The sequence below is a fragment of the Chelonus insularis genome, unplaced genomic scaffold (genome assembly GCF_013357705.1).
Source record: "Chelonus insularis isolate UGA/USDA-ARS -01 unplaced genomic scaffold, ASM1335770v1 contig_159_pilon, whole genome shotgun sequence".
NCBI classification, from domain to species: domain Eukaryota; kingdom Metazoa; phylum Arthropoda; class Insecta; order Hymenoptera; family Braconidae; genus Chelonus; species Chelonus insularis.
In genome coordinates, this window is record NW_023276399.1 from 10,837 (window position 1) to 35,375 (window position 24,539).

The following is a 24,539-nucleotide window of genomic DNA, read 5'->3' on the forward strand; positions in this document are numbered from 1 at the left end:
AGTATATAAAATAATTCCTGCACGAATTGTTATTGTTGAATATAAAATAAATTATATTTTTTATCGAAGGTGGAACTATTTGTAATTAAAAATTTTTTTTGGCCTACGAATTTTCATAAATATTTGTAACAAGTTTCATTCAACTTTATTTATTTGTCACTTTGTTGATTTGGAAATTAATTTTAGTGTAATCTCAAAAATTAATTGCCCAGACGATTTTTTAATTGAAAAACGTACAGACTTATTGCATAATTTAGCAGTTGTTATGACCTTTTTCATTATCACATGAACTTTTTACTATTAATGTCTACATGCAAAATTAAAGAAAGCTTATTTTCATGTTTTCATATCTTGTTTTGACTTGTACATTCATTGAGAGTTCTTTTAATTATAAACTAAATTATTGTTATTTATCCAAAAGTCTCATTGAATGATTAGATAATCCATGTAGTAATTTTAACTCAATGTTTATGAATAAAATTGAATATATATTCTTTAAAGTTCATTAATAATTTGGGTTGAATGTCAAGGCCTTGATGGAAATAAAAGCGATGTTTGTTTGACGATGCTTACGCGTAATCAAAGCATAAAAACCTGACAGTATGTGATCAGACTCTTGCGGGAGGTGATGGTAGTCGTGTAATCCAATTCACTTACAGATCGAGTTACGTGGGTCCAGTCTTAACGGAGAACGACCACGAGTAAACGGGTGCAGCAATTTCTCTTTTTCTTTATGTTTACTGTTATACGATAATTTTTGAGATTATTTTTTTTCAATTCTCAATTTTATTGTTGTTTTTATTCAAATTTGTTAAAAAACTATTGTGCTACAACCAGTATCATTGGTTTGTTACTGAATTTTATTCACCAGTTTGTCAGGCATCAATTTTTATAAAGGTATTATAAAATTTTAGTTTAAATTACTATTTAGTTTGTCATTGAAAAATAGGAATTAAAATATTTTCATAGTTGATATTATTTCATTTTTAAAATTATTAACGGATAATTCTATCAGTATTTCGTCTGTATTCATATCAAACTATGTAATGATAAACATATTGATTGTATGAAAAATTCACAATTCATGATAAAAATATCAAATTAATATTTAATTATTTATCGACCACAAGCTAGATAATATTTTTTATAAATTATTCATTATAAGAAAATCAATAATTGAACTTCAGTCAAATATACTTAGAAAAAATATTATTTTTATAAAAGTCCTTTATTTCTAAATTGCAATGATGATATAACATAATAAAAAATATTTTCTGGTCGTAAAATTTGCAAGGTCATTAATTATCTATCGTATTATTGGCAAGAAAAAAAATTTTCTTCCGCAAATATGAGAAAAAAAAAGAATAAAATATGCATCTTATAGTGTAAGAATATATGCAACATGTGTGGGTTATCTACATCTTTCGTAATATCTCATGGTATGCAGGTTAAATATTTATTTCTACCAACCGTTTATGGTTTTCGGTTCAGTTGAACCATTACTTCTCAGACACATTTTACCATGACTCAACGTTCGTATTTATAAATTGCAGTCAGCGTTGAGATTTTCCATTTATTTGACAAGAAAATTGCATGAAAAACAATTCTCACTTTTACAGATTATTAATATTAAATAGAAAGTGTAAGTCTATACATAGGCCGTTGTAGAAAGTGGATCCAAAATATCCCTGCAAAATCTTGAAGAACTTGGTAAAAAGATTAAACTTCACTGATCACCTTACGTAAGATGAAACGTTTACTTCAATTCTTTTCTATTAAGACTTTATGATCAATTCTTTGCAGTTGAAGTGAGTTCTTACGAGAGCTTTCTAGCTATGTTCCTTGAACAATTGCTCATAAATTTCGTTGAAAAATTGGAACAATGTGAATGAACTTAAAATTACGAATCATAAATTTGTATTTTGCACTTCACTCGATAATGTATTCAAAATTATGTGAGTGAATTGTATTACTGTATTCTGATGGACTATTTTTGCTTGAAATTAACATTTTCCTTATCAAGAAGGTCATAAAATGTACCAACGAATATATGATTAGTCTATTAAGTCCTCAATCGAATATGCATAGACCTGATTTCGCTTTAGGACCACCATGATAGTTCTATTTTGAGCACAAGCTCTTGAGTTTAGCAAAGAAAACGCATTTTAAACTTTCTTAGCATTGCTATCACGTTCTGATTTATAATAATTCTGCTGGATCAGTGACAAAAGAACTTTAGTTTATACACCACGGTTTACACTTCATACATTTTGTCGTAAAATCATTTCTTCCATACGTTTCATAGTATTTGCATTTTACTGATAAAATATTTATTGACGATTGAAATTAACCGGTTTGACTCTGCAACCATCTATTTTAAAGAGTACAAAAACGTAATTAAATTACTTTGTTGCTATTTTATGGAAGAAACATATTGGATATGTTGCAAAAAGTTATTTAAATGTTCAATTAAGTAATAAAACATGTACCAATTATTCATTTTCATCACATATATATCAATTATGTCTCAATCGTTGTAATGACATAAATTTTCTATTCCTGCAATAAAAATAGATGAGGTTCACAATGCTACGTGTTGCATCTTGGATTTCTACATTGATGATTACACTTTTAAAGCCATTTTTCTGGTTTCGTGATCGCGTGCGTCCATTTGTTCTGCCTCCAGCAAAAAATCAACTGCTGAGTTACAGTGCCTGCGAATTAGCAAAGAAAATAAGACTTGGTCAGGTGAGTGGACAAGATCAACTCATTAATTAACATTGTCAATGACAATCAGATAGAATTTGTCATTTGTAAATAAAAAATAGTTATGTAAAGTAACTACTCATTACTAATTACATACATATTTTTTTTTCTAAACCAAAAAAATGATCAAAACAATAAAAAAATATAAATTAAAATGAGCTTACCTTTTTTTTTCGTTTTTTAAAGATTATTTTTATAAAAGTTTATAACAATATTAATTACTAGACAGTCTAAAACTTTTTTTGCAGAGTAAAACAATAATCAATTTTTTCGGAGTCATATAGCGAATAATTAGAAGTTTTCAATTATGCTTTGTCACTGTTTTTTTAAAAATAATTGTTAAGTGGCCAAGTTGTGTAAATTAAGTTTTATTGTTATAGTGTTGATTGATAAAAAAACAGCAAAAAACAAAGACATTGCCTGAAGATTTTTTGTCTATAAACTAATTTAAATGGTTAAGAGACAATGTTTTTTTGGATTTTTTTAGGCAACCGTTTTATTAAAACATTGATATATTTATACGAAAAATACAATAAATCATATGTTTATTTATATGAATTTGATTAAGTTGATTTTTTTCCTAATGAAGTGTTTAATTAAATTAAACATTAAATTTTATTTTGTTTGGTTATCTACATGTGCGCCGCAGTGTAATTTCTGCATTTCGACGGCAGAAAAATTCAGTTTTGTATTCAGATAGCATGAGGTGCAAAGAGGTATTCGGTAAAAAAATTAAAAAAACAGAAAAATGAGAAGGTATTTTTAATTTAAAGCTTCCCAAAAATTCCTTAGATGGCATTAATTGTTATTTTTAAAAAATTTAAATTTTTTTTTAAAACAAAAATAGAGCGACCTCTATAAATTTTATAAATAAACTAAATGTGCCACTTTTTCATTTTTCTGATATCCATTCCCGAAAAAATCCGAAGATAACCGAAGATGAAAATACCTCTTTTTATAACATGTTTTCGTGATACCCAAAGAATATCAGGCAGTCAATTTAGTATAGAAAAACAGAAATTTCTACTTGGTTATAAGAATACCTAGGGTGACTGGATCAATAGATAGACATCATCCAAGAAATTGCTAAAATTATGAAACTCTAGAAAATAAAATGCATTGAACTATTTTTTATTGTTGAAGTAAAGTTTAATTAATTGAAAAAACATAAAATTTTTTAATAAAAATTTACTTTTACATTAATAATCATTATTTTTTTATCGTTTTTGGGTTTGAATACCTATTGGTGTGTTTATTTTATCGACATAATTTTGTTTATTAGTTATTTTAATACATAGATCAATTGTAGTCAAATTTGATCGCACATTTTCAATAATTTAAGCTATTCTTTAAGCTAAATTTGATATCATTGACTGATACAGATCGCAGTTTTGCATTAAATGAATAAAATTTCACATAGTCAAACAGATTTATTTATAACTGTAAGAAAAACCTGATGTATTTATCAGACAATATCCACATTCATGATAAAAGTTTCTTATATAAACAAATATCAATATTAATCAGAAATATTTCTTAGTTATGTTTATTAATTATGACTTTTTTTCAATCCTCATTATTATTCAAAGGTAACATGCGAAGCTGTTGTACAAGCTTACATTGACCGAATAAAAGAAGTAAATCCGTACTTAAATGCTATGGTCGATGATCGTTTCGATGAAGCCCTGAATGAAGCTAAAGTCTGTGATAAAATACTGAAGGATAAAGAGATACCAATCATACAATTAGAGAAGGAAAAGCCATTGTTTGGTATTCCTTTCACTGTCAAAGAGTGCTGTAGTGTTAAAGGTAATCTTCATCCTTGGCAGTGACTTTCAAAAACATAAATATTGTGATTGAATATTAATCTTTTATTTTCTTCTCTTTCCACTTTTTTTATCCAAGGTCTCAGTTACACTGGTTGTACTGTAGCTCGTCAAGATGTGAAAGCTGATGAAGATAGTCCTGCTGTTCAAAATATGCGAAAAGCTGGAGCGATTCCACTTTGTGTAACAAACACACCTGAATTGTGTTCTGGATTTGAATCTACTAATCCTGTTTATGGTATTACTCGTAATCCATATGATGGAAGACATTCAGCGGGTGGATCTTCTGGGGGTGAAGTTAGTAATTGATTGCCTTAAGTTATAATGATCATAAATAATTCATAAACAAATGTTTTTCTAATACTCCAAATACGAATGTGACTCATAGTAAGATTTCATTATTTAAATGTCCTCTTTTTTTGAATGGAAAATATTTTTCATTGATGCCTATCTGAATAGAGAGATCTATTACATTATTATTTACTTGAAAAATATTAGATAATATCCAAAGGAACAAATAGATTTAATAATCATTATTTAAATATTTTTGACCTACAATTTAAAATCTCTTCTTATTGATTTTGTACTTATATTCTAACAAAGCAATGATTCATGATGTAAATATAATATAATAGATTATGTCTTTCATTGGAGTAATATTTAATATTATAGGGAGCACTTTTAGGTGCTGGAGCTTCATTAATCGGCATTGGATCTGATATTGCTGGATCTATTAGAGTACCAAGCTGTCATAATGGTATTTTTGGACATAAGCCTACTCCAGGTATCAGAAAAATTATAATTATTGATATTATTACTACCTACTATTTATTGAAAATGAATGAATGTTTAATTTGATTTTTATTAAAATTTCTTAGGAATAATTCCCATTGAAAAACATTTCCCCATTGTGGAGAATGAAGTATACAAGTACTTCCTGGTTATGGGCCCTATGGCTCGATATGTAGAAGATTTGCATTTAGCAGTAAAAACCATGTCTGCTGGTTACGCAAAAAAAGACTTACGTTTAGATGAGCCAGTAAAAATTGATACTCTCAAAGTTCACTTTTTAGAAATTATTGAAAATAATTTTGGAGTTGCTCCTGTAAATAGTGAAATAAGAAGTGCTATTCGAGGAGCTGCCATGTATCTTGAAAGTCAAGGAGCTAAAGCTTTACCAGTAAATTGATTTCTTTTTTCATATCATTTTAATTTAAATACTATTCTTCAACATGAAATATTTTTAGACAAAAATCGAAGGGTTAAACGAAGGTTGTGAAGTTTTGACATCAAGTCTTCTTACAATACCAAACTTACCAAGAATTTTAATTCATCCAAATAATCCTGATGTAAGTCATATTAATAATATATCAAATCGATTTTTGATCTATAAGTGTGGCATATTAAAAGACAAATTGTAAATAGATTAAAGTTAATCCAGTGCGTGAAATGGCCAAAGCAGTCATAGGATGCTCTACATTTTCGAAATCAGCTATTTTTATGCAATTAGTAACAGATATGAATGGATTCATGCCACGTTCTGCTCTTCCTGAGTATAGGAAAAAATTACAGCAACTTCAAGAAAGACTTTTGGTAAAAACCAAACCATATGATCAATAATCAAGTGATCGATACTTGTTTAAATCTAATTTTTGTTTTCTTATTTGACTAGAAACTTTTGGGTAATGATGGTGTATTGTTGTTTCCAACGTGGATAAGTGCTGCTCCACCGATAGGCCATTCAGCAATGCTGACTACTGTAGGGGAATATTGTCTTCTAGCTAACGCTTGTGGATTACCATCAACACAAGTACCAGTGGGTCTTAACAATAAAGGTTTACCTTTAGGATTCCAGGTGAGCTAATAAGTTGAATTTTTGCTTATTGTATTAATTAGTAATCAATTATCATTTTTCAATGAGTCCATTAAATAGAAATACACCTATATGAACATTTTTAATGATTATATCGAATGTATTACATAGGTAATCGCAGCACCTTATCAAGATCGCCTGTGTTTAGCAGTGGCGAAAGAACTGGAAAAAGGATATGGTGGATGGACACCGCCATTAACAAGTTAATTAAAGAATCGAATATGTTTTTGTATTTTTGTTTACAAGAGTTGAATAGATGTTAACTATTTTTAAAATTAAAAAAAAAGAATTATTTGAAATAATTTTATTTATTTAATAGGCATGCCAAATATAGATTTTTTTTATTCTTATTTTAGTATATCATTTTAAAGTCTCACTTTTAGCCCTTATTTATCATTTAATTAATGCATCTTTCAATAGACACAAGTCTAAATATTATAATAACATATGATACATAGAATTGATGTAAAGTATACGTTCAAGAATAGACGTATAATAACACGTGCTAAAGATGTCAAGAGATCTCACATAAAATTTTGTTGCATTTTTTAACTTAACATAAAAAATACTACAAAGGAATAAGTAGTAATCATAATTCTCTAGTGCAGCTTCCATCAATTTTTATAACACATTAAATACATCATTTTTTTTTTGAAATACTTGGAATAAAAAAGCAATGTTATTGATGGAATTAATGAAACTCAATAAAAAAAGTCTCATAAATAATGATAATTGGTAATAATGTGGTTGAAGTTCACGATGGAAATAAAGAAATAAAGTCTACAGTCAAACGGAAGCATTATAAAATAGAAATGAGTTATTTTTTTCGATCGCCTGGAATTATGTAAGGTTTTCCCCCATGACGTTCCCATTCACGATTAAACTCATGCTCGAGAATTTCTGCTCCACGTTTTCTAGTTAAACCTGTCTCGTCCAAGCTCAATTCACACATCTGCATGTCATCGATTCCTGTAAGTAGAATTAAATTTCTCGTTAATGATTTACTAAGTCAGGTAAGTTGGTAACGTAACATTTTAACTAATAGGTATCACATTCATGAAGTACTTATTTTATAGTGATACATGCAAATAATTAATGATAGATAGTTAGAAAATTAATACTTTATTATATAATGTGTATACCTGCTACTAAAAGAATCGGTGGCTTATCCGGATGTAATTCCATTTGCCTTGCAACATACTGGCCATCAAAGTGAGCATACCACCATCCACGTTTACCTCCACCGTCTGCTTGTCCTAAAGCACTTGGACGGACAAAAGGAATACGGAAATATCGTTGAGATGACTCAACAATCTGTTGTTTAAGTGGATTCCGTGGAGACTTGGCAGCTGAAGAGTTTTTTAAAGATTTTTAAATTAATAACAATCAACTTAAAAGTTAAGTAAAAAGTAAAATGGGTTTACAAAAAATTAATCTGTTAATTGCGTATGATTTAAACTACAAGAAAAACAAGAAAGAGGATGTTTTTTAAATCCTAATCGATTATTGATCTCAATCATTTTCTACCTGCTTCCATAATTGATTTTGGAGCACGTTCATTTTCATCCATTGTCGTACGCCTACGGTTTCGTGCTTTCCAAGCATGGTAAACTTTTAATCTGCGATGGAATTCATGACGACATGCCTGAAACAGTGTTCAATTAAAATCTTGTGTAATAATTTTTTGGCTTTCTTAAATTAATTAAAACAATATATAGATATGGATAATAATAAAGAAGTTACTTAAATAGCGTTGTTTCATTGAAAAATTGTCAATAATTATTAGAAAAATTGTTTTCAATATTAATGACTGGTATTTACCTCAAGCAGTTCAATGTCACAAGACGTATTGATTGCGTCACGTAGCTCTGAGTACTTCCACTTAGATAAATCATATTTTTTGTTAGTCATCATTGCTTGTTGATTTCTCACTTGTTCCGACCTGGGTAAAAAGAAAAATTATCTTATTTCGACAATCAAAAGAATAATAAATACTTGCATGCAATCAAGTCTACAGACAGAGTCATAAATTTTAACAAAAAATAATAATTAATAAATAAGTGTTCAAATGATGTCCAGTTAATTTATTAGACGGCGGGAGAATCAGCAATAAAGAAGAATAACAGAAACATGCAAAATTGATAATAGAGACAGAAGAATAGTGAAAATATAATCTATTAGAAGAAAAAACAAACTGAAAAAATCATTATAGAGTAGTGAAAGAAAAAATATTAACTAAAAATAATAATGAATCGCTGTAGAGACCCGTAATAGTTTGATACCTGTTGAGCCTGTTGTTGTTTGTTGTGGTAACCCGCACGTCTGAGCCACTGTGCAATTACAATAAAATTGGTACGTGAATTTCAGGTTTATCTTTGTACAATTGGACCGGCTTAGCCGTTGTACGAACAATGTAATTTTGATGTTCGATTTTAATACATATAATTATTTATCTTAAGAATTAATAATATTGAACAAAAGTTAAGGAAATAAAAATAAACTTACTTTCTGATTGGTGGAGGCGAATCTTCAACTTGACCATTAGATTCTTGGGCTAATCGAACAGCTAGATCATGATCTCGTCGTTCTTGTTCCATCAATTCACGATAGTGATTTTCCTCCATAGCTTCTTTTTCCAACTGAAGCTTTGGAAAGATAATATAATCATAAATAAAAATAATAATAGGATCATTTCGATATCATAATAGCGAAGAAAACTACTCTGACAGAGTAGAATAAAATATTAAAGTAGATTAAAGTAATACCTGTAGAGCTAAAGCAGCTTTCTTGTCATCGTCTTCCTGTTTCTTCCTTTGTTCTTCTTCAGCCTTTCGTCGAGTTTCAATTTCAAGTTTTTTCTTTCTGTTGTCATCGTCTTCCTTCTTTTTAGCTAATTCTTCGGCTTTTTTCTTTTTCTCGATCTCCATTTCTTCCTGAAGTTTCCGCAATCTTTGTTCTTCGACTTTTTGATGCTTAAGACTTGCCATTTGACTATTTACGTCGTTTGCGAGTTTTGTATATAATGCATCTATTTCTGTTGCTTTTATTTTTGAATTGTTCTGTACATAAAGTAATAATTCATAGTTATAATATTTATAAAATTAAATATATTTAATTTATTGTAAAAGCTTACCTTGATTTTTTGAATAGAAACTTCAATTTCCGATTGTAAGTTTCTGATATCCCTAATGCTTTTTTCCTTTCCACTTTTTAATTGATTAGCTATCTCTTCCATCTCTCCTAGTTGATTCTTAAGCTTTTTAATTTTTACAACTCCTTGGATTCTCGGTTGATGCTGTTTTTTTGCAATAAACATTCTACTATATTTCTGAATAACGATAAGATGATTTCTTCTATAGATTATTTTATTTTTTAGTTTAATAACAGATAAAGCACAGAATTGTATTTTATTCCACCGAGATCTTAATAACCATTTTTTCACATTAGCTACAAGCTTTTTCAAATTTTCAGGATCTGATTTCATTATTCTATCAAATTCAGCGAATTTTCCTGGTTTGAAGAACACTCGAGTAATACCAAATTTAAAGTCCTTATTATTTAATTTCAAACTATGTAACAGTGCTTCACAGAAGAATCGTGGATCCAATTTTGCGAGTTCCGGAGGCAAGTATATTTTGTACATGTTGTAAAGCTCTTGGAAAGGTACTCGACTCGGATATCCGTGCTCCATGAGTTCCAGAACAGAAGTCATACCAGAACAACGTAATTGTCCAAGTATGCTGTTTCCATCGAAACTGTGATCTACCATTTCATGATTGGGTTTAATACATCGTACAAAGTTTGTTCCATTGCTCTTTAATTTATCCATGAGCTCGGCTAGTTGAGTTTTAAATTTACTACCAACACTTATAAACGTCAATTTTCCTTTCTGGCTGGAATGATTAGCAAATTGCGTCCGTAAAAAATTGTTTCCGCTCTCCTGAATTAATCCCTCAAGAGAAGCATGAAGAGCATCATTATTCTTTTCAATAAATTGATTAGTTTGATAACAAACTCCTCCAGCAAAATGTCTAATCACAAATCCTTCGTCATCTCGGAGTTCTCGATGTGCTTTTAGTTTAGATGTTCTTGGAAGAGTAAGTCTAAAGTGACCATTCCATGTTCTATGAACTTCACTGGTGAAATGAGCGAAACTTTGCGTAGGAAGTTTCGATTCTTCATCTAATAAGCTGAAAATTCCGTTTGTTTTAGCTTCAATTAAGTCAATACAGTCTTGGTTATCAGCATAAGAGATCTTGGGTACATTTAAAGACTCTTTGGCGTATAAATCTTGCTCGAACTTAAGAATTCTCTCATTAAAAAATTGTTGAAGTTTTTCATTACAATAATTAATGCAGAATTGTTCAAAGCTATTAACTTTGAAATATTCAAAGCCAGCAATGTCAAGAACACCAATGTAATAACTTGAAGCCTTGAATGGTATGCTTTTGTTGATGCGGGTGACAATGTAGTCAAAAAGTTTACTATAAATTGCTTTAGCCAGGGCATCACGAGCATTATTTGCTTCATAAACTTTCAGTGGTACCATAATCACTGTTCCTTTGAATCCACCTCGACTAGTTTGCATTACTTTAGAAACTAAAGATTCTCGAAGCTCGTCAGGGTCAACGCCCAGCAATTTAGCAGCCATTCCAAGTGGTTTTGTTGCGCTCGCTGCAATCCTGCAGCCTCCTTTAGTATCTTCCGGGTTGTCTTCAAAGACTATATTACCTAGATGAAGAACTGCTGCTACCATTGTGTAAATATCCATTCGTTCAACATCACTAAGTCCAAGACGAGTAAACGCCTGTTAAAAAATAGTATTCTAGTTATTTATTTTTGATTGAAATTCTGTAAAGTAACTTTAAAGTAATTGAAAAATTTCATGGCCAGCAGAAGAATGTTGAGAATTATGAAATACAACAAAAAACAATTACCTGATCAACGGCAGCAAATCCTTCAACATCATCAAGGATAGGATCTGACAATCCACCCTTTGATGAATGATCACGACTCTTCTGGGCATCGTTGAGTTTTTTTCCAGATTTTTGATTACAAAAATATTGTGTACAGCCGTTCTTGAGATAATGGAAATCGTCTGGCTTGGTAATACCTAGTTTAGCTCGTAATTCTGCTGGAGCACCCGCACACATCATGTAAAAGACATGATAATTCCTTTCGTCTGAACTCTGAAGGCAGACCCGTGACTTCTCTAGAAGATAGTGTGAGATAAAGCCTCCTACGACTTGACATTTATTGTCGAAATGCACTTCCATAAATTTTCCAAAGCGCGAGCTGTTGTTATTTCTTTTCGTTTTTGCATTACCAAATGCTTCAAGTACAGGGTTGGCTGTTAAACAATAAATTATCGTTGTAGTAAAATGAAAAAAAATTTAATGGAATTTTTTGAGTTATGAAGCTTGTAATTCACCGTCAAGAATTTTTTGTTCAATTGGACCAGCAGTGGATCCCCACAGGTCGCATAGATATCGAAGCAGATACTTTGTTGATTCTGTTTTTCCAGCTCCTGATTCACCAGATACTATAATACTTTGTGATTGTTTGAATACTTTCATATCTCTAAAAGCTTTGTCAGCTGCAAACAGAAAAAATTGGTAAAATGAATTTGTACAGCTAAGAAAAAATTTTTCAATTATTTATTTTTTCAATTTAAACAATTCATTGAAAACCTGTAGAATTTATTTCTTTTGTATGACTCTATGCGATATTAACTCCAATAATAGATTACAACATTACCAGTCAATTGTTGATCATAAACTATAAATGAAACATTAAAATAATTTAACCAATAATTTACCAATTGCAAATACGTGTGGAGGTGTTTCTCCCAGCGACTTTCCCTGATATGATTTGATTGTCTGAGGAGAATATAAATCCTTAACTGGACAATAGGGATTGACTGCAATGAGGATATTCGCAACATAACTCTGCAAAAAAAAATAGAAATTTTGTTTAAAATAATTTGTTTAATTAAACCTCTTTTTCATAAATTAATTTTTTTTCATTCAATCTTTTAATTAGAATCCCACGTGTGGGAGTTGTTTCTAATGAGAGAGCACTTCTCTGAGCCGAGTAAAGTATCTTTCACCAAGATAAAAATAACAACGCGCAAGTCATCAGTCACTCAGGATTTCGTTCAAGTAATCTTCGAGTTAGATCTTGGGTGTGGGAATGATTCAGTCAGACACTATCAGTGCTTTTAAACTATCTTTATTGTGCCAGGATGTATATGATGAAGCAGCTGGAGAAAAGTCATTCATATACTCACGTATATTTTGTCCTTGAAGTAACGGGTGCGTATATTGTTAAGGAGTGTTGCTTCGTTCAGGTACATCAGGGCGCCTAAAAGAATATCAAATGAGTAAGTTATAACTTTGAGCCAAACAATGGAATTGAAGACGTTATTAATAAACGCTCGTGGGCGCTACAATACTTGCAATTGTCTTCGACGTCTTTGGTGTATTCGCCAGCTGGATATACTTCGTCGAGTGGGCACGTGCGTTGAGGATACTTCGGGTCAAGAGGAACAATTAATGCATCTCCATCTACCATGTCCGCAAACTTCCCTATAATGAATCCTTCTTTTGGATCCCTTACCCACACCTGCTGGTTCTCCATTTTGGCAGTTCTGTAATTGAATTATTCATTAGATAAATTCAAATTATTATTTATAACAAAAAGAATATATTTTAAAGTAATATTTAATTGAATTATTAGTGTTTGAACTGAATTAGAGTATGTTGATTTGGTATTAATAAAGTAATATTAGTTGAGATAGTTTAAAGTCGCTATATTTAATGCACACAAACAAGACAGCATGTCGATGTTCTACGACATTTTTCTTGATATTTCATACAATTGACAGAAAATCAATACTTAAAGTTATACTAATCGGTTTCTCAACTTAAGGTATCATCATAGAAGGAAACATCAACACTCCTATTGACTGCTTTGGCTATCATCCTGTAGTATTACACAGGAAATAAAACAAAGGATTGTCTGCCACGTATTAATAAACAAAATTTTTATTTTAACTTGTTAAGTATAACGTTATTTTTTTGATTAGCTTTTTTTCAACTCATCATGATTTAGTGCTTGACACAAACCATCAAATTTAGAAAGTTGATGGTTATTTATTTGTTGGACAACAAAGAAAATATTATCTAGGTGTTGTTAAATTTAACAGTTAAGTTTTCAAGTTTTTTTTTTATATCCAAAAGTCATGTAATCGTAAGTCATGTAAAACAGAATATCTAACTGTTACATTTTTCAATAAAATATTCCTTAATTGAGTTGATGAAAGAATTTATATCAGTTTTACTACTTTTTAGTCTGGAGAGTATATTTTCTACTCGCACAGTAACATTACTCACATTCTCCAAAGACCTTACTGGTGTTTAATGTCTATATTAACTTACTCCTTCTCTACGAACGATTATCACAAATTTAAAAAATTTCAAGCCTCTCAAACTCACACATTCAAATACGAAAAATAGTGAGAGAGATAAATCTAATTTCCATAACCACTGGAAAATAGTGATATTAACTCTGGTAACACAGAAGTCTTGAAAGGAAACTAAGTTTTAGCGATTATGAAAGCAGATTACTATAACTAAGAAGCAGTAAAAGTGTCACGATCGATGAGGCTTAAGTGTTGAACTGATAAATTGCATCTACCTTGCTTTTCTTTTTGAATGATAACTGTCAAGACTGTCAAGGTTAACAGCTTAAAATAATTATACAACAAAGTAAAATACTGAAGTAAATAATTTTAGATAAATTGTCGAAAAATTTATTCTCATATACCAATTTATTCTCAAAGATGGTCGTTTATTGCGACTTATCAAGACGCATTTGTTATCGCGATAACAAAACGTCATACCGATACGTTATTTTTTTAATGATTCATGAGCTACCAATTTTTTCACCTCTTTTTTTCTTCAATTATCAGTTGATTAGTGAATTATTTATGCATTATATCAGTGATAATAAATAATTCCACAGGTATTTGATCAATTAAAAAGCACCAATAATTCTCTTAATACTTGTTGCTAGTTGATTCATTTATATTCAATGAGAGAATTGATTATAGTGTTTTTTATGGTAAAAAGAAATTATTTGAGAAAGATAAGAATGTTTTCATGGTTGTATGAGTTTATCCATTGAACTATCTATGGAGTTTGGAGAAAATCATTAGCTCCAGTGAGTAGTTAAAAACAAAGAATAAAGTCATTCAGGTTGAACCTTTGGCATTAACTTAAGAAAACGTAACATTTGGCATTTCGTGTGTTCCCACCATGCTATTAAGTTATATAAAATGACTAAATATTGGCGGAAAATTATATTTACATTGGGTTGCAAAAAAAAGGACCGTGTATTTTAGTGAGATAATCTTTTGACTTGATGCTTCATCCTGTTCCTCTTTCTTTTCTTCCTCTTTTCACAGTATTCAATTCGTTTCTCTCTCTGCATCCCGTTAAAGATCTCGTAACGGTAAACTCTACATAAACGCCGACCGATTCTTCTGCATGTAGATTCTATACTTTTGTATCTTATCCTATCACTCATTGTTAAATTGAAAATTTTACCAGAAGACTAAATGGTTCTTATTTGTAAAGAATTAAATAAACATTTGTTAGAATTACCTAGACTTTGAATTCTGATATTTTCAGGTGGGTATTTTCCATCTCGTTTTATCTATATTATTATTTGACTTAGACAAAGAATATTTGAGAGAAAAATTTATCAAAACGTAAAGTTCACAGAGATAAAATCCGGATAATCGTCCATCCGGAAGAGAAAAGTGTGAGAATAGAAAAAAGAGGTGATGATGTTTTTCATGTCAGTTCGTTCACCTCTTTCTTTTTTTCTTGCTTTCCGTCGTAGCCGAGTAGCCGTAACTACCAGCTGTTGCAAAGCTCTTTCGTGTGAGTTGTTGGAGAAACTGGACATACTGATGAATTTTCTTGAAAGCCCTTTAGAAAGGTACTCTATTTGATTAATGAACTTTAAAATTTCATTACGATCACATCAACGTCTTAACCATCTGTAAGACTTGTTTTCATTTCAAAGTATAACTTCTGATTTGAATTATATTAAATCATTTCAGTACTTCATTTATTCTAATGATTCATTCATTTTTTAAAACCGTTATTAATTACAAAAAAATACATGAAGACATTCTTAATAATAATTTACCATAAAAATTAGTTTTCAGAGCAATGTTTTTTCCTGACAATTTAATTTAAATTGTTATTGCTGAAAATGATTGTATTTAAGGTACTCATTTATGTAATTACATTATTCTTCGTGTGAGATGTTGGTAGTTATTTTAATCATTTACCACAATTATTTATCATACTTTTTTAAAAAGAACAGAAATTCTTTATTTAAATCACTAGTTTCTTTTTTTTTAAGTATTGTCTATTTAATTAAATAATTATGAGTCATAAAAAAAATTCATGTAAAAATATATCTAAATCAGATAAGAAAAATGGGCAGGTGGTTTGTAATCGAGACAATTCTATATTTATATAAAATTCAGAATAATTTGAAATATTTTGTACCATATTTAATTAATGAATTTCAAAGGTTATCATCATGTAATAATATTTCATGAATCTAATCTGAATTGATAATAGTAATTGTAGATGATAGATAAAGTTTATTATCAATCTTAAAAGATCCTTTAACAAAAAGATATCCAATAAAAAATATATTCTTGTAAAGATTTGTTTTTGCAACAGTTCTAATTTTTGTTGAGTTTTACAAGCAAAAAGAAGTAGATGCAATGATTATTTCAAATAATCTCCAACCAAAAATTTTTTTTAAGTATAGATTGTAACCAATTCTCGTTCATAGCTGATCCATTTTCAAATTAAATTTATTTCATTTAATGAATTTTTTCCTAGACACAGCAAAAATTACAACTGCTGCAGGAGCAAAGCTCCAATCTGTTGCAGCAACAGAATCTTTTTTTCTGTATATACCTCAGAGCAAGTTTCTGAAGCAGGTTTGAGTTGTACACTACTGATAAATAATTCAATTTAAATTTATGAAATTAATTATCATTTTATTCTATTTATTCTCTCGATCAAGAGCTGGAAAAAAGACCCCTTTAAATAACAACAATCACACTACTCTCATTTGATGAAAGCTCATTTCTTCTGAGTGAAAAAAAGCTTTTATTTAAAAGTTGTTGTTTACATGAATGTTGATTTAAATCACGTTGATCATCAAAAGTAATATTATGACTGGGAAGTCCGGAAGGAAATGAGGGAGAGGATAAATTTGGAATGGAAAACATGGCGAGTTGTATGGAATAAAATTGCTGTGACCAGGTGGAAGCAGGAAGCAATGGGTGAGGCGTGAAGGGAAGCATGCATGGACGAATGTATTGAATTTGTCAAGTGTGTTCATTTATGTCTATTACTGCTAGAATACATTATCCAGTACAACACTTTGAACTAGAAATAAAATCGATTTAATAAAATTCTCCAGACCCCTACAGACAATTTCTTTTGTCTGACAAGTGCTTTTGGAGTTACTCCTGCAGGTTGTCTCGATTCGTTAGTCATCGAGAAAGTAAGAGGTGGTCTCTCCACTGGTCACGGCCACTGAACTTTGGACAGGCAGTTACTGCGTGAACACCCTGCTATCACGCACCGTATGTGTACTACCACCGGTTACTTATGAAAATTACGACGGGCTACTGACGCAGCTCGTCGCGCTTCGAATACGTTGACGTAGTCTCGTTCTCTTGGATGAGATAGAAATTGTCCAAGTTGTGAAGCACTTTAAGTTTTATTCAAGAACTCTGATCGTAACTAGCCCGCATACATGTTTCGTAACACTTCACTTCGATAATAAATATTTCATACTTTTTTTTAAATTCATAGCACGAACTGAAATATGGTTAAATGCTAACATTACCATGAGTACATGCTCTCATTTCTCAATTTATAACAAATGATTCTACTCTAAATAATCTAAATTGATTGATAAAAGTTGAGTGATAAGAAATGAAATAAAATTAAAAGCTTAGAATTTTTCTTTTGGAATTCATTATTTTACATAACACGGCAGATTTAAATGGCATTTTTTCATCCTCATATATATATATGAACTAATAATTCAAACACTAAATATTTAATATCAGCTGATAGTCAGCAATGTACTCAATGCAATGACCCTATTGATAACATGATAAAGATCACTAGTGAACAGGAAATTGAACCAGTCTTATTTTCTCATCGCTAATATTAATCCAAAGTCTCTTAATCAACTAAGAATGTTATCATGTTAATTATTTAATTAAGCTGCGAGAAAGTAATTGCTGGCTCGGCTGATATGCATTTCTGCGGTCATATTGTCCGTCTATGGTTTACAAATGTGATATAGTAACGTATGTAGACATATATCGCATACAAGATCGCCCCAGTATTAAACTGACAACCGTTTAATATTAATTGGTGCAACCTTCTGGTACAACCATGGTCAGTATCTCATGAATCAAGCGTAGGAAGCACCTAAATGCACCGATCACATCACACATGACTCGTGATATATTCATTTTTGCTTTTTACTACGCAAAAACTTTTATCAATAACCTTCTGGGGATTTAATAGTTTCATTGAGTCACGATTTATTTGTTACATCCAATTGATTATTTCTAAGAATTCTTCTGTGTTGGTTATAGAAATTAACAAATTAAGTTCATATTATTTTTAGTTCTTCTTTATATACATTTATCTATTATTTACAGTGTTTTGTTATCATTGTTCTTGTTTTCTTTTATTCATGTGTTCCATTTTTTTCATTTTATCTTTTTTTTCCATTGAAATATTAAACTTTAGTTTCATTGTTTTGTTGGTGCTTTAAAAAATAATTATAAATTTGGAGTATCATTTTTTATTTGGATTACTGATAACAAGTTGTTCAATTTATTATAGATAGAATATTTATTTAATCTAAAATTGATTGAAGAAGAAAAAATTCATTTCCTCCAAAAAAATGTACTATTCATTGATTAAATTGGATTTTAATTAATATTTCAATTTCTTAGAATAGAGATTGTGATAAGTAATTCTTATCATGATCTCAAAAAAATGATCTCATAATTTTTCTAACAAAGATAATCTATTTTGTCTTCAACAATAGGACTTATAAAATTTATCATTGTTATTTTTTATTCATTAATTTTTATTAAACTGTAGAAATTCTTTTAAAATGTTGTTCAACCAATTTTTTAAATTTCTGGGATCAATTTTAAAGAATAAAGAAACATTTTATATTATTTTCCATGTTTCAAAGTGATTGGTTGAGTTATTCATTTTCTATTTACCTTACTTTTTCATGTTTTATAAAAAATGATGCAAAAAGAGCAAATAATGATAAAAATAGTTTGGTTTTGTGTAACTGAGAAACCCGACGTGGCTTCATCCGTCTTTAGGTTATTTTTTGGTTTATTCTTTTTGCTTCGCGCTTCCCCGCACACATTGTATCATGCCACGAGTATAATGATCGTGGCCACACGCTTATGCAAGCGCGGAAGGATTGCTGGGGCGTTCCTCCTGGACGACCCGTAGAAGCATCAACGCCAACAGCAACACCATGTATAGGTAAATTGATCACGATAGAAGGATCGGGTTGCTGGATGCGTGTCACGGATATCAGCTCAAAGAGCTGCTGTTCAACCCTGTGAAACTATTCAACATGACTTCTATCTACTGAAAATGATTATCCATCAGAAATCATCAAAGTCGATTTATTACATTTTTTTATTTTATTTTTCTCTTTTAGTCTTCCGTATTTTATTGTATGATGTAAACGTGATTACACTGTAACCACTTTTCCTGACTTATGAGTAGAAATAATGTATGTAAATAAGCATCATAAACAATTGTTTGGAAAGAAATATGAATATTTTAAGGATAAGTAAATGTAAAATGAGAGTTTAATTCTTTGTTTGTAGTTAATTTAGTTAGTAGGTGAGGCTATATAGAGTAATTAAAAGACAATAAGAACTCTACAATGAGAACGAAAGTGTAACTTGTTTATTGTGTAAGGTGAGAGCGAAATGAGCGAGATCATAAATATAAAGGTTTTCAAGTCATAAACTCTCACTACTTACTAAACTATTTTCTTGTCTGGTAATTTTATGAATTTAACCGTAAACAAATATTTATTTGAATTCTTTTTCCTGTATAAATGTTTTTTCGTTTCGAGTAATATGATTAGTAATAAAACAATTCTATATTAATTGATTCGTTCTAATTAGAATAATTATTCCAATAAGTTAGTACTAATAAAGTTAACGGGGACATGAGTGAATACATTTTCAATGAATATTCCGGAATGTAAATTAATGTTATATTGTGTTGTCTATAGAATATTACAGTATTGTTTAAATACTCTAACCGCAACAGTCTCTAGTGCTATTTTTATAATGATAGGTCATTAATAAAAGTCTTAAGGTAATCATAAAATTTCATCGCATTTTATAAAAATATCTTTGAGAGTGCAAAATATTATTAAAATATTCTTTGAAGATCTTTCGAATAAACCAGCTAGAAAGTCTTTGAAAAATTACTTCAGTTTTAATTTAAATAAACAATTATGTATTAAATAAGAAATAAAGTTTAATAGATAGAGTTGTTTTTTGATTATGATAATTCACTATTTTTTTTTAACTAATTTTTTCTTTTTATTATTTAAAAAATAACAAACAGAAAAAATTTCCGATTTTACTCATGAATCATCAAATTATTCACAAACATTTATTTATGCTCCATAAAAATAATAATTGCACGATATGAGTTGTTATATTTTACGTCGTTTTTTTTGCAACAGTCACTACCACAAGAGATTGCTTGAAACTCGGTTAATTAAGCTAGTGCTAATAGAGAAAAAGACCAAGTAAACTTATTCTTACGTGTATCTTTAATAAGTTATAATGTACATAAGTCTATTTTACACTCCAAAGTGGCGATGATACAACTATAAAATAAGAGTCTGCACCTGTATACTCGTCGCTTCACTGCTCTACCTGAGCGATAAGACACTTGGTAGTGTTCACATGTTACACGTGAAAGATTTGAACACTCCAACGGTCTAGATGTTGTTTTGTGTTGAGTAAAAAAATAAGTCCATCTCGTAAATTAAATCGCTAGTGAAACATTCCTAAGAATTAAATATTTTCTCGAACCAGTGATATAAATGCCTGTTTTTACTCTTGAAACCGTTGAGATAGCGGGAATTAGATGAAAGTTTATCAAGAGAAATGTAAAAAAAACTTTCGATTTATATTTCAACACTTTAATTATTAATTAATTTTGTTTTCTTTAATTGTTAATCAACATAAATTATATCATTCTTTTCATCAACGAAAGTTAATTTAAAAATTATCATTTAAATGTTGAATTAATTGCAAAAAAGTGTATTTCTTGAGCTAAAAATTTGGTAAATGATGACCTTAAACATGAAAAAAAATAAAAATTCAAAGAAAAATAATAAATGAAGAACAAAAAATTCCTTTTATAAATAAAATTATTGTTGAGTTTAATTTCTCACAATTTGTGTCTTAAAATCGTTAAAAATGTGTTACTAATTACCCCACATAAAAAAGCTAATTAGCTGCAACGTAAGGAAACATTGGCGAAAGAAAAAAAAACGATTTCTTATTAATAAAGAAATTTTATCAATTCTCAACCACAAATTACTTATCATCTATGTCTCAAGGACATGAAAAATAGCTCATCCATTGATATAAAGTAAAGTCGATGAGGATCGTTGAGGATTAAAATAGAATCTGTTTTCACTAGAAATCGAAATGAACTATATTATCCATTCACTTTCTCATGAAGAAATTATAGATTGACAAATGTGAACAATTGTGATTAAAAGAAGCTCCATAAAAGATCTACTTTTCATCATCACGACACTTGAGATGTACCGACAAGATTGCTTGGGAAAATTTTTACAATGTTGCTATCTCAATTGCTTAACGATATTGTCTTGGATAAATTTATATCATTTTCTAGCAATGTAATTCATCCATTTAAAGTTCACATTTTAATATAATTAGTATCATCTTAACATACAGGTTATGACAATAATTACATGATTAAAATGGCTGCTTCGTATCAAAAAGTATCAAATTAGTAATATTTTTTTTTTACTTCCTTCAATTTTATTGGAACGTATTCATTAAGCAGCATTCAGTGTTATAATTTCGTTAACATTATAACCTTTTTATCTTTTTGTAAGAATTCAAATAAAATTGTCGTTAAATTTCTAGTATTATGTGATATGTATTAGTGTGATGTCAAATACCTGTACAAATTTTTTTCCATCACTATATTTGATTGTATTTTTCTCCGTATTGTCACGTAAACTACCACAAAGTTCTCGTATCTGAGTTTCCGTTGTCCTTGACGCGAATGTCGAAACAGGTGTTTTACAAATATGTATTAGTCATAGAATTGGAAGATGTCTAATTGTTATGTAGTTTTAGATATAAAAGACTATAAGAAGAAGAATGTGAATGAGAAAATCTCGTGTACAAAACAAGAAAGATTGGAATTTACTTACTTTGAGTCGATTGTTTATATTCATTCACAAACACTCGACACAAACAGCACGAGGTTTCGCGCTCAACTGCCGCTTTGATTCTCGTACAGGTTCGTCAGACCTCAACTCAGTCGTTCTGTAAGCATGCGCCACTGTATTTTTACCTGCCACACGAGTACTCTAATAATCTAAACAAATTTTGAACAATTATTTTTTATCAGTAATTACATCTATTAACAAGCTTTATTGATGAAAAAAATGTCGTTTGCAAGATATTATTTCGCATTAGTTGTTTAATTATCATAAAATAAAATAATGAGAATATAAAAATTTAACGAGAAATGATAATGTAATTAAAAATATATTTACATTTATTCATATTTTAAAATATTTATTTTAAGAACGAATTTCGATATTTAGTAATGGACGAAAAATTATTGTGCTTCAGTACATTAAATCTATGATATTTATGGAGTAATTGTTTTTTTTTTTAATAGAAATGATGAAGCAATTGAGAAATTTTTAATAGATTAAAAAAAATAATCTAATATATTTTGATGTATCTACATTAGTAATCTAGCTATGATAAAGAGAAGTAGATAAATTATTTATAATAAAATATGAAAACAATTTTAAAATTCACAGTTGAAAGTAATTTTTGTTGATAAAGAAGTGTCTTACCATCAGTGGTCGTAACTCTTTTCCAACAAATTACGACAAGTGGTATTTTATCTACTTATAAAAGGAGTAACCAACATATGTGAGCTGGTATAGATGGAGTACAAGTGTAACCTCTACCATTGGGCCTGATAAATTTCAAAGAGATCATCTTGTGCAATGAAAGATTTTCAATAAAGTAGTGCGATTAGATTGGAAATCAAGTTTTGAACTACATAACCTGATTATTGAATGTTCTATATATTAAAAATAACTCATATTTTATTGAATTTTCTCCAACAGCTGAGTGTAATCATTTATCTTTAATCATCTAATAATTATTCTTCTAACTTTATAGCCTTGATGTTAATTCAAGATCATATATTATCAAGATTTCTAGTGATCATTTACAGTTTAATAAAAATTTATTATTAATAGTGGATGAAAAAAAAATTTGTAGGGCAAAAACATTTTCTTCTGTTGTTAATTATTCAAGAGCTCTACTTCCTCTTGTTTCCCCTAAATTGTGTGAAAGCTGTCTTCCTAACACATCGTATATATTCAATAGATGCAAACTCCTACTACTTGTTATGCACAAAGTTATAAATGCAATGATTAACAAGCGGACCAAGCTATTATATGAACCATGACAGAGCTAGGAATTTCTTGTCACCTGACACTTCTAGCTTTCATATAAAATCTATCGATTCATTTTTTCAGTTATGTACAAGAATATTTTGTCATTTCATCACCAGCTATTAGCTTTACAAGTCTTTTTCTATGAAATTGTGTTGATTTTCTCAACTAGAAAGTGTAAATCGTTCTAATTTAATTTAAGAACAAAAAATCAGCTCTCTTAAACGATTTTATTTGACCTTAAATATTTTTTATTCATTGTCTTAATATTTGTATTATTGTGATTGGATTATGTAACTTTTTTTTTATTCTCTGTAACACACTTAAAAGTAGAAAGACTTTTACTTTTTGTAATTATATGCTTACTAAATTTCTACTGTTATTAACGAACTGAATGAAATTTCTAAGAGAAGTTGGAGTCGTTATTTTTCATGTATATATATAATTAATGATTTGTGTAAAGATTTTTTACTCATGTGGAATGCAAGAATCCAACAAAGTTCATTATACTGCTGGTTATGAAAAACAATTCTTATGATCATAATGATGATTAATGTTCTACTAATAGAAACGTCAAAAACAAGTTAAAGGTGCATAAAAAAATGTAATACGTCTTGAACTCTTATGCAATCCAATATCTGACGAACTTGTAGTCATAAATTATTCATCATGCTGTATCTTTAGTGCGTGGGAGAATTTAAAAGTACAGAGTGCTCGATCATGATCAAACATAAAAGGAAATGATTGTAAATAAATATACCTCATCTTATGATTATTTTCCAAGAATAGTCACAAATTTTCCCACTGATGATATGGAGTGTTTGAAATCAAAAGAAAAAAAATTATTTGTTGCAAAAGAATATTTAAAATATTTCCTAAGATTAGTTGGAGTATTGATATTCTTCATTTCTGTTTTTCTTTCTTAAATATTTAAGAAAAAATTGTTGATCAATAATGAAGATTAACTTGCATAAATAAGAACTGTGGGAGTGGCCAATTGAAAATTTCCCAAGCTTTCAAATACTCAACAGACGTAAGGAATTACAGAGTACACGCCTTTACCTTTCCAACTTGCCCTTTTCATGTAGCATCCATGTGAATAAATAAATAATTATGTCTAAATATATAATAACAAATTAAAAAAAAGCTAGCCTTAGTTAAAGTGTTTTTCAAACAATTTAATCCAAGCT

General features: G+C 29.4%; 2 protein-coding genes across 6 annotated transcripts; one reads left to right on the forward strand and one right to left on the reverse strand.

Annotated features, from left to right (window-relative positions):
* Nucleotides 1-572: 572 nt before the first annotated feature.
* On the forward strand, nt 573-6,764 carry LOC118064052 (fatty-acid amide hydrolase 2-A-like). Its single transcript, XM_035078421.1, has 10 exons — nt 573-897; nt 2,575-2,748; nt 4,356-4,575; nt 4,672-4,889; nt 5,265-5,376; nt 5,471-5,772; nt 5,840-5,941; nt 6,018-6,185; nt 6,265-6,447; nt 6,577-6,764. The coding sequence occupies exons 2-10, from the start codon at nt 2,575-2,577 to the stop codon at nt 6,670-6,672; spliced, it is 1,575 nt and encodes a 524-aa protein (XP_034934312.1). The 5' UTR covers nt 573-897; the 3' UTR covers nt 6,673-6,764.
* On the reverse strand, nt 6,545-22,212 carry jar (Myosin heavy chain 95F jaguar). 5 transcript variants are annotated; one of them, XM_035078415.1, is made up of 15 exons: nt 22,078-22,173; nt 21,820-22,010; nt 12,924-13,114; nt 12,755-12,828; nt 12,284-12,413; nt 11,897-12,061; nt 11,403-11,815; nt 9,599-11,272; nt 9,231-9,524; nt 8,971-9,110; nt 8,748-8,795; nt 8,287-8,407; nt 7,993-8,110; nt 7,608-7,814; nt 6,545-7,434 (listed from the first exon to the last, which is right to left on the reverse strand). In XM_035078415.1, exons 2-15 carry the CDS (start codon nt 21,837-21,839, stop codon nt 7,283-7,285), a joined length of 3,747 nt encoding a protein of 1,248 aa, XP_034934306.1. In that variant the 5' UTR covers nt 21,840-22,010; nt 22,078-22,173; the 3' UTR covers nt 6,545-7,282. The 5 variants fall into 5 exon arrangements, with proteins under 5 accessions (XP_034934306.1, XP_034934307.1, XP_034934309.1 ...); XM_035078416.1 differs by having other exon boundaries at nt 21,820-21,916; nt 22,078-22,125; XM_035078418.1 differs by lacking the exon at nt 21,820-22,010 and having other exon boundaries at nt 22,078-22,212.
* Between the last annotated feature and the right edge of the window lie 2,327 nt (nt 22,213-24,539).

Bases quoted from the DNA above. Each gene is read 5' to 3' on its own strand.
- LOC118064052 (XM_035078421.1), top strand. From the start codon at position 2,575: ATGAGGTTCACAATGCTACGTGTTGCATCTTGGATTTCTACATTGATG. The intron at 4,890-5,264 runs GTTAGTAATTGA...TTAATATTATAG, and splicing joins GTGGATCTTCTGGGGGTGAA to GGAGCACTTTTAGGTGCTGG. The intron at 5,773-5,839 runs GTAAATTGATTT...AAATATTTTTAG, and splicing joins AAGGAGCTAAAGCTTTACCA to ACAAAAATCGAAGGGTTAAA.
- jar (XM_035078415.1), bottom strand. From the start codon at position 21,839: ATGGAAAAAAATTTGTACAG. The intron at 11,816-11,896 runs GTGAATTACAAG...ATTGTTTAACAG, and splicing joins TGAACAAAAAATTCTTGACG to CCAACCCTGTACTTGAAGCA. The intron at 11,273-11,402 runs GTAATTGTTTTT...ATTTTTTAACAG, and splicing joins GATTTGCTGCCGTTGATCAG to GCGTTTACTCGTCTTGGACT.